Raw genomic sequence first — 10,000 nt, 5'->3', positions numbered from 1 at the left:
GATGGCGCTGCTAGTGGTGATGGGGGTGGAGGTGGTGTTGACCACAGGACTGTTGGTGGAAAGACATTAGAGTTAACAATAACTAATGAAAGAACCAAAACTGCCTCCCGCTGGCCAGCCGGGGCGCCTGATGGAGGGGAAAGGAACTGGTCTCTATACTGCCTCCCCCTGGCCAGCCGGGGCGCCTGGTGGAGGGGAAAGGAACTGGTCTCTATACTGCCTCCCCCTGGCCAGCCGGGGCGCCTGGTGGAGGGGAAAGGAACTGGTCTCTATACTGCCCACCCCCCCCCCCCCCCCCCCCCCATCTCTCATTAGCAGGACACATTGCAGCACTATCCCTCTCTGTTTCTGGCGCCCCCTACCGGTACCCTATAGTCATATACTCGTGCTCACGGCCACATAGGTAGCCACATAGATAGGTAGGCACGGACATTGCTGGTTGTAGGAGTGGTTGCACCACGCAAAAACAGATTCATTCAATCTAACTGAATTAAAAAGGGGGAAAGACGTGAAACTAACTAAAAGTATGAAGTCAAAATGCCAAAGCGTTCTAACCTGGTGTCAGTGGTGTTATGGCTCTGGCTGGCCACCAGGGGCACTCCATTAAAGCGTTCTAACCTGGCGTTATGGCTCTGACTGGCCACCAGGGGCACTCCGTTAAAGCGTTCTAACCTGGTGTTATGGCTCTGGCTGGCCACCAGGGGCACTAACCTGGTGTCAGTGGTGGTGTTATGGCTCTGGCTGGCCACCAGGGGCACTAACCTGGTGGTGGTGTTATGGCTCTGGCTGGCCACCAGGGGCACTAACCTGGTGTCAGTGGTGGTGTTATGGCTCTGGCTGGCCACCAGGGGCACTAACCTGGTGGTGGTGGTGGTGTTATGGCTCTGGCTGGCCACCAGGGGCACTAACCTGGTGTCAGTGGTGGTGTTATGGCTCTGGCTGGCCACCAGGGGCACTCCGTTCTTGTCCTTTCCGTCGTGTCTCAGCAGCCAGGCGGACAGCGCCTCGCGGCCGCAGCTCTGCTCACACACGCACTGCGCGTAGCTGGAGCAGCACTCATTGGCACGGCAGCTCTGGCCAATGGGAATGGTCTTCTGAAGCCACGCCTCCAGGGCCTTGGCGGAGGGGGTGGAGGAGAGAGGAGGGGGGGGAGGGGGAGGAGGGGCTCGGGGGGGCGGAGCCGGGAGGAGAGGAGGAGGCGGGGCTGGAGCCTGGGGGCGGGGTCTTGAGGCACTTCAGCTTGCCCAGGTTCTCGATTTCGAAGGAGGTGGAAGAGAGAGTCTGGCAGCAGGAAGAGCAGTCAGCCTGAAGAGGAAGAGGAGGAGTTATAAGAGGAACAGGAGGAGTTATAATAATGTCAGCCTGAAGAGGAACAGGAGGAGTTATAATAATGTCAGCCTGAAGAGGAAGAGGAGGAGTTATAAGAGGAACAGGAGGAGTTATAATAATACTATTAATTGTATTTATTTATTTGACAGGGGCAAAGCTCATTAATCAACATGTCAGTTTTCACATCAATGTAAATGGGCCAGAGTTAGCCGAAGCTAAATGTCATCTGTAGTCCCTGAAATAATCATTCTATTAATTAATTCTGTTTTATTATTAAATCATTTAAAACAATGACCTTGTTGGAAGGGGCGGGGTCAGCGCTCCTCTGCAGCCAATCAGAATGCTCCCAGCCCTCCGTGAAGGGTTTGAACACCAGCTTCCAGCGGTCGGCGTCCGACAGGGTCTCCGCGGCAACGGAGGGCGTGGCCGGGGTGACCAGCCAATCACCTTCCTCCTCATCCTCCTCCTCCTCCATGGCGAACTCTGATTCGTCGATCTTCTCGATGGAGAAGGAGGAGGAGGAGCTAGTGCTGACGGCTCTCTCTCTGGGCGGGGCCGTCTCCTTCAGAAGCCACGCCTCCAAGTCCTTCAGCTGACCCCACGACGCGTAGAGGTCAAACAGAGGACAGACAGGCTGCTGCTGGAAGACAGACAGAGAGGATGTCAGGACAGACAGACAGGATGTCAGGACAGACAGACAGGATGTCAGGACAGACAGACAGACAGACAGACAGACCTTGTCCTCCCTGTAGGCGATCAGCCAATCCTGTGTGTCCTTGCTGGACTGGAATCCAATGGGAGCAGCTGTGACTGGACGGCTTCCAGCCAGCCAATCAGACAGAGGACCTGTCTCCGTCTTCTAGAGGACAGAACACACACACACACACCTGTTTGTTCTCCTGGTCATTTAATTAACGGTTTTAACGGCTTCTGGTGTAACGTTCCGTCTGATAAGCTTTATTATTGATATCAAAACCGGATCGCTGATTTCTATTTTTTCATTATTATTTTGGCTCTGCCTTTCCTTCTTGAGCGCCCCTCACTTCACACGGGTGTGATTTTTTTTTATGTTACTTGCGATTGTGGGGCTGTGCGATGTGGACATACCTCTATATTTATGTCAAATAATAATAATAATCTCAACAGCTATAAAATGAGACATTTTCAATTCCACTGACATCTGGTGTCGTCGTGTTTAGAGCTAAAGACTAAAGACAGTTGCTTCACCAACTCCAAACACACCTGCCCACAAAACACACCTGCCCACAAAACACACCTGCCCACAAAACACACACCTGCCCACAAAACACACACCTGCCCACAAAACACACACCTGCCCACAAAACACACCTGCCCACAAAACACACCTGCCCACAAAACACACCTGCCCACAAAACACAGCTGCCGACAGGGCGACCTCAAAAGCAGTCGGGCAAAAGTTACCTCTGAGTGTGTCTGTGTGTGCGCATGTGTGTGCGTGCATGTGTGTGTGTGTGTGTGCGCGCGCCCCCACCTGTTTCTTAGCGACCACGGGACAGCTCTGCTGGAGCCAGGTTCTCTGGGAAGGGGCGGGGCTCTGGGAGGGGGCGGGGCTTACCTCCATGGCCTAAAGACACAAGGTGAGAAAGAAGGTCAAGTCATTACTTGCACAAGCAGAGCGCGCAAGTACTGGTTTCACCCGGGACTCGTATGCACCGTTCGTGTAATGTTCACAGAAGACATGTAAATATGAAACAAATGCTTAAACATGTAGCTATAGGTGTAATGTTAGAGTCCACAGAAGACATGTAAATATGAAATAAATGCTTAAACATGTAGCTAGGTGTAATGTTAGAGACCACAGAAGTCTAAGACATGTAAATATGAATACTCTATAAGCCATATCTCCTAAACCGGTGGGTCAAACTGAACAACCAATATGTCAATTTGAAGCGATACGATTCTATGCTTTCATATGACATGAAAAAACGAACATTCAAAAGTCCCTCAGTCAAATTTAGTTACATATGACAAAGTATAAAATTCAGGGATCTCTAAAAAGAGGAAAGGTCAAGGAGTGTTTGGGTTTTTATCCTAAAACAGGAACAGAAACAAGCAGAACAACAACAGGAAGGACCAGAAACCCACAGAGAGGTAACTCTGCAGACAGAAGCAGAAGTGAGAGAGGAGAAAGTTCACAGAACATAATATACTAAAACTAAATGGATTATGCTTTGCTGGGCAGTCGGTCTATTTGGAGGACAAGGTGCTTTTTGTACCCGTGATTTACTTTCGGTGTTGGTAATAATATGACAGACTGAAGTGACTGTGAATAAGTTCATGTGTTTGCCTACTGTATATTCTGTACATTTAGGGCTTGTTTGGACTCCAGCACTGAGACACGTGATGTTTCGAGTGCGTAGTATATCAGAAGCAACTGAAAATATTTGTGCCCTTGATAATGTATTTTATAAATGTGGACTCAAATAAAGAAATCGAAATGTGTGTGTGTGCGTATACCCGTGTGTTAATGGTTCCAAACGTAGTGATGGCGTGTCTGTGTGTGTGCGTGTGGTTGTGTGTGTGTGTGTGTGTGTGTGTGTGTGTGTGTGTGTGTGTGTGTGTGTGTGTGTGTGTGCGTGCGTGCGTGCGTGTACCTGTGTGTTAATGGTTCCAAACGTAGTGATGGCGTGTCTCAGAGACCGTGTGTCGGCACTGAAGCTCATGTCTGGAGACTCCTCTGGACTCAGGCTGAGAGAAGACAGCCTGACGCACGCACACACACACACACACACACACAACCACACACACATGCACACAACCACACACACACACAGGGTGATGAACTAAACGAGCAAATGGACTTGCACACGCCACACAATGGCGCCTGGCACCAGGGCTCGACAGTGCGACTAGGTACTCGCATTTGCGACTAAAAATATCACTGTGCGAGTTGTAAAATTCAATTTGTAGCACAGGTGCGACTACAGGATTTGACCATTCAATCGTGATAAAGTGCACATTCTATAGTCTTGGTTCTACACCTAAATTTATATTTCTGAACGGCGGTGTCATTCGCCAAAAAGAGAAGAGCTACAAGCTAACAACGTTCATTTGAAGATCTGTCCCCTTTGCTCCCACCGCCCCTCCCCTCCCTGTGTTGCTGCTCCGTGCTCTTCCCCGTCAGCGGCAGACAGAAAAGAAGTCAGAGCGAACTCAACGGGATAGCATTAGCATGATAGCACAGATTCAGAAGGAATTGCTTGCAAAGTTTGTTTGTAATGTTCAAACGTATCTTACTTTTAACCAAACGCGGGTGAAACAGCGTGCAGCCGTGCACGCACGCGCGCGCGCACACACATGGAGTGGACGGATTGATGTTTATCAAAAACAACCCTTGCTTAGCGTTTGCTTACAAAAGCGTGTGCCCAGCGTAAATGATAATGCGAATGACCGAACTGGCTGGATTACCGTATTAATATCAGTCAGTCAGTCAAAGCCAAGGAGAATGTTACAATACTAATTCACCATCGAGCAGCCTCTGCACTGTCTGAATGTCACACTAACATGATAGAACAGCAGGATAAAACGGATAGCCTGTCTATCCATCCATGAGCAACATATTATCTATCTAGCTCTGGTCCATAGCTCTAATGTGTTGCACGTATTAGAGGTATGGAATGGAACAGAGCTACTATCGATCTATCTACAAAGTATTAGCATAAAACAAATTGATTATATATATTATATGAAAACAAACATAACAATGATATGATGAATATCACTATTTTGTGATAATTGCTGAAAAGATAGTGATATAATATTTTGACATATTATTTCCACCCCTACCTCATATCACTTCATTAAAGAAAAATCACACCCATGTTAAGTGAGGGGCGCTCTTGTCATCATACATCAGATATCATCTCATACTGGCCAATCAGAATGCCTGTTGCCTGTGATTGATTAGCTGATTTGCTCGTTTACATATGACATACATTTTCCCTTCAATGTCAATGGCGTTTAATTTATGTCATATTTAGCAGAATTTTGACGTAATTTCTCTGTTGATCGTCAATGGCTCATTATGAGATGTGTGGGGACAAAGGCTGTATATAGGAGGGGCTAGCGCCCCTTAAAAATACATCATTTTTCATCGTGCTCCTAAAATAATTTGTGTGCTACTAGATTTTTCAACTTAAGCGCACACGTGCTACTTGGAAAAATGCTAAGCGTCGAGCCCTGCCTGGCACAACTTCAACTTCTTTGACTATACAATTATATAAACACTGAATGGACACGAGGAAGAAGTGGCGGGCACTCAACTTCTGCTGGTTATAGGGAGATTACAACGAGATGCAAGAGATTAACCCATTCTGGTGTTAGCGTCATGTCGTGCTTTATAGCTATTGAAAAATAGCAGACCTATACAAGGTCTGCTATTTTTTTGAAAAATCGAAGAGCCACTGACATAGAAGACATTTTTTTAGAATCTTATCTCAGGTCAGAATGGAAAACTGTCAGGATGTAGAAGACATTTTTAGAATCTGATCTCAGGTCAGAATGGGTTAAATGTATACGATATATGATCCAAAAAGCGTTCATATTTTGCGGGAGAGAGACGGATTGAGGAGCAGAAATGAAGCGCCAGCATATCGATCCATTCAACACCACGGAGAGCGCCCTGGATCAGGAGATACGAGTCATTCTTTCCGCCGCGCTAACATGGGAGTCAATGACAAGCTAATAGTTGCACAGAGCGTTAGCATACGGCAGCCGAAAGGCGAACAGGCCAAAAAAAAAAAAAAAAAAAGGAACAATTCTGAATATTCTTATCTCGCCCCGTATCATTGAGGGTACCTTAAAGGAGAATTCCATACTAAAAGGCTTTCTTACCTTTCTTTGTAGTTGTTACGTCCCCACCAAAGAGGTCCAGGTGATATTTTGTGCAAAAGCTCCTTATTGGCTATTTCCCCTACCATAAGCCCTAAATGAATTGCATTGAATTGAATGGGAATGGGACACCCCATAGCCCCATTCAATTCAATGCAATTCATTTAGGGCTTATGGTAGGGGAAATAGCCAATAAGGAGCTTTTGCACAAAATAACACCTGGACCTCTTTGGTGGGGACGTAACGACTACAAAGAAAGGTAAGAAAGATAAGAAAGCATTCTAGCATGGAATTCTCCTTTAAGACGTCTACAGACAGGATGTACAGCTCGGTTCGATTCCCTAAGACGCTTCTAGACGTCCTGTTAACGTTCGTGTTAAGGGACAGAGCAAAGCACCTACAAAAGGCACCGGTCGACACCGAGACTTCAACCTTTGCTTTTATTTGAAATATCCCAGACTATTAAGACTTAATTTAACAGATTTCCAGAAGCTCTAATCTTAAAATAATAAAATAGAAAACAGCCCCTAGTATCCCACGAGCTGCGACACACTGAGGGCTTGTAGATCTGTTTTCGCTGAGCAACATGCTTCCTTATAGAAGACACACTGAGAGCTTGTAGATCTGTTTCCACTGAGGACATGCTGACTCCTATGGACTGGGATCAGTCCTGAGAACTTAAATCCGTGCACAGCATTACGTGTGTGTGTGTGTGTGTGTGTGTGTGTGTGTGTGTGTGTGCACGCGCGCGCGTGTTAAGCACAGGGATAAACTCTCAGACATTATGAAACAGAGAGTTCACCTTAAAACAGTAATGAGTGTTTACTGAGAAGCTACTGATGTTACACAATAAACCACACACACACACACACACACACACACACACACACACACACGCACACACACACACACGCACGGTGTGTACCTCTCCATGCAGGCTGTGAGCTGATTGGTCAGATGGTTTGTGCTGTTGTTGTACTCCAACTGATGAGAGATGACGTCAAACTGTCCACGCAACTAGAGAGAGAGAGAGAGAGACATAGAGAGAGAGAGAGAGAGAGAGAGAGAGAGAGAGAGAGAGACACAGAGACACAAACAGACAGACAGGTCAGTGAGGTTAATCTGACGGTCAGTCCATAACAAATACAGCCGTTATATAAAAAGGTCAAAGTTAGATTCTCTGCTTTAGGCTGTTTATTACAGACAGTAGAACTCTGCTTTAGGCTGTTTATTACAGACAGTAGAACTCTGCTTTAGGTCGTTTATTACAGACAGTAAACCACTAAAGGTGCGTTCAGAATGATTTACATTTAAATATTGACCTCGGTTCATCCCGCTTGTGCTGCGTCAGGTCGCGCCAGGTCGCGCCAGGTCGCGCCGCGCCCGTTTGCAGCGCTCGCGCATCGACTGTGTGTCTGTGATCGCTCCGCTCTGAACGCACCTGTAGTCAATGAATAATCACTCAGGCTGAGTGTCTACGAGGATCAAAGAAGATCAAAGCTGGTGTTTCGCCTGTCGTCATGGAGACTGAGGCCTGTGTGTAAATCCTCCTGCTTACGGTGAAAAACTGAGCAAGTCTGCAAGATTTTAAGTTAAAAAAAAGGAACGTAGCAGAATGTTGCTGTAAAAAAGGAACGTAGCAGAATGTTGCTGTAAAAAAGGAACGTAGCAGAATGTTGCTGTAAAAAAGGAGCGTCGCAGAATGTTGCTGTAAAGAAGGAACGTAGCAGAATGTTGCTGTAAAAAAGGAACGTAGCAGAATGTTGCTGTAAAGAAGGAAGGTAGCAGAATGTTGCTGTAAAAAAGGAACGTAGCAGAATGTTGCTGTAAAAAAGGAACGTAGCAGAATGTTGCTGTAAAGAAGGAACGTAGCAGAATGTTGCTGTAAAAAAAGGAACGTAGCAGAATGTTGCTGTAAAAAAGGAACGTAGCAGAATGTTGCTGTAAAAAAGGACCGTAGCAGAATGTTGCTGTAAAAAAGGAACGTAGCAGAATGTTGCTGTAAAAAAGGAAGGTAGCAGAATGTTGCTGTAAAAAAGGAACGTAGCAGAATGTTGCTGTAAAAAAGGAACGTAGCAGAATGTTGCTGTAAAAAAGGAACGTAGCAGAATGTTGCTGTAAAAAAGGAACGTAGCAGAATGTTGCTGTAAAAAAGGAAGGTAGCAGAATGTTGCTGTAAAAAAGGAAGGTAGCAGAATGTTGCTGTAAAAAAGGAACGTAGCAGAATGTTGCTGTAAAAAAGGAACGTAGCAGAATGTTGCTGTAAAAAAGGAACGTAGCAGAATGTTGCTGTAAAAAAGGAAGGTAGCAGAATGTTGCTGTAAAAAAGGAAGGTAGCAGAATGTTGCTGTAAAAAAGGAACGTAGCAGAATGTTGCTGTAAAAAAGGAACGTAGCAGAATGTTGCTGTAAAAAAGGAACGTAGCAGAATGTTGCTGTAAAAAGGAACGTAGCAGAATGTTGCTGTAAAAAAGTTACGTAGCAGAATGTTGCTGTAAAAAAGGAACGTCGCAGAATGTTGCTGTAAAAAAGGAAGGTAGCAGAATGTTGCTGTAAAAAAGGAACGTAGCAGAATGTTGCTGTAAAAAAGGAACGTAGCAGAATGTTGCTGTAAAGAAGGAACGTAGCAGAATGTTGCTGTAAAAAAGGAACGTAGCAGAATGTTGCTGTAAAAAGGAACGTAGCAGAATGTTGCTGTAAAAAAGGAACGTAGCAGAATGTTGCTGTAAAAAAGGAACGTAGCAGAATGTTGCTGTAAAAAAGGAACGTAGCAGAATGTTGCTGTAAAAAAGGAACGTCGCAGAATGTTGCTGTAAAAAAGGAACGTAGCAGAATGTTGCTGTAAAAAAAGTCGGCTGATGGGCGCCATCTTTGTTGTCGTTGTTTGGCGAGGGGGGGGGAGACAGACAGACAGACAGACAGACAATAACAGTGGTAGAGTAGTCCTACCCAGTGTAAGTGTGTCAGTTGCTGGGTCAGTGGGTTCTTACCCAGTGTAAGTGTGTCAGTTGCTGGGTCAGTAGTTCTTACCCAGTGTAAGTGTGTCAGTTGCTGGGTCAGTAGTTCTTACCCAGTGTAAGTGTGTCAGTTGCCTGGGTCAGGGTCTGGGTCAGTGGGTTCTTACCCAGTGTAAGTGTGTCAGTTGCTGGGTCAGGGTCAGTGGGTTCTTACCCAGTGTAAGTGTGTCAGTGCTGGGTCAGTAGTTCTTACCCAGTGTAAGTGTGTCAGTTGCTGGGTCAGTAGTTCTTAACCAGTGTAAGTGTGTCAGTTGCTGGGTCAGTAGTTCTTACCCAGTGTAAGTGTGTCAGTTGCTGGGTCAGGGTCTGGGTCAGTGGGTTCTTACCCAGTGTAAGTGTGTCAGTTGCTGGGTCAGGGTCAGTGGGTTCTTACCCAGTGTAAGTGTGTCAGTTGCTGGGTCAGTGTCTCGGCCTTCAGCGTCTCATGGAGGTTGATCTGTTCCAACAGCCACACCTCTCTGGACCTCAGAGTCTCCAACTGACGACTCACACACGACTGGAGCTGGGAGCGCACCTGGGGGGGGGGGGTGGGGGAGAGACAGAGAGAGAGAGAGAGAGAGAGAGAGAGAGAGAGAGAGAGAGAGAGAGAGAGAGAGAGAGAGAGAGAGAGAGAGAGAGAGAGACACAGAGAGAGAGAGAGAGAGAGAGAGAGAGACAGAGAGGTCAAGTTTACTGGGCAATTCATGTTACAGCAGAGAATAAGAACTCTACAACACAGTGTGAACAGACAGGAATAGACATAGATAATATTACAACATAAACATTAAAGAGACTGTAGTTGTT

The 10,000-nt window shown here is 46.3% G+C and overlaps 1 protein-coding gene across 1 annotated transcript in view; it reads right to left on the bottom strand.

Moving 5' to 3' along the window:
• ncoa4 (nuclear receptor coactivator 4) overlaps nucleotides 1-10,000 on the bottom strand; it is a 27,919-nt gene that overhangs the window by 5,424 nt on the left and 12,495 nt on the right. The window contains 9 exon segments of the mRNA XM_080782834.1: nucleotides 1-49; nucleotides 910-1,154; nucleotides 1,156-1,305; nucleotides 1,625-1,969; nucleotides 2,066-2,188; nucleotides 2,843-2,935; nucleotides 3,966-4,074; nucleotides 7,127-7,218; nucleotides 9,591-9,731. The exon segment at nucleotides 1-49 is cut by the window's left edge and continues 45 nt beyond it. Of these exon segments, the coding sequence (XP_080638960.1) occupies nucleotides 1-49; nucleotides 910-1,154; nucleotides 1,156-1,305; nucleotides 1,625-1,969; nucleotides 2,066-2,188; nucleotides 2,843-2,935; nucleotides 3,966-4,074; nucleotides 7,127-7,218; nucleotides 9,591-9,731 (1,347 nt within the window).

This window comes from Protomyctophum bolini (genome assembly GCF_963924005.1).
Source record: "Protomyctophum bolini genome assembly, chromosome: 14".
In the NCBI taxonomy this organism is placed as follows: domain Eukaryota; kingdom Metazoa; phylum Chordata; class Actinopteri; order Myctophiformes; family Myctophidae; genus Protomyctophum; species Protomyctophum bolini.
The sequence above is the reverse complement of the archived record's forward strand: the minus strand, read 5'-3'. Positions and strand labels throughout refer to the sequence as shown.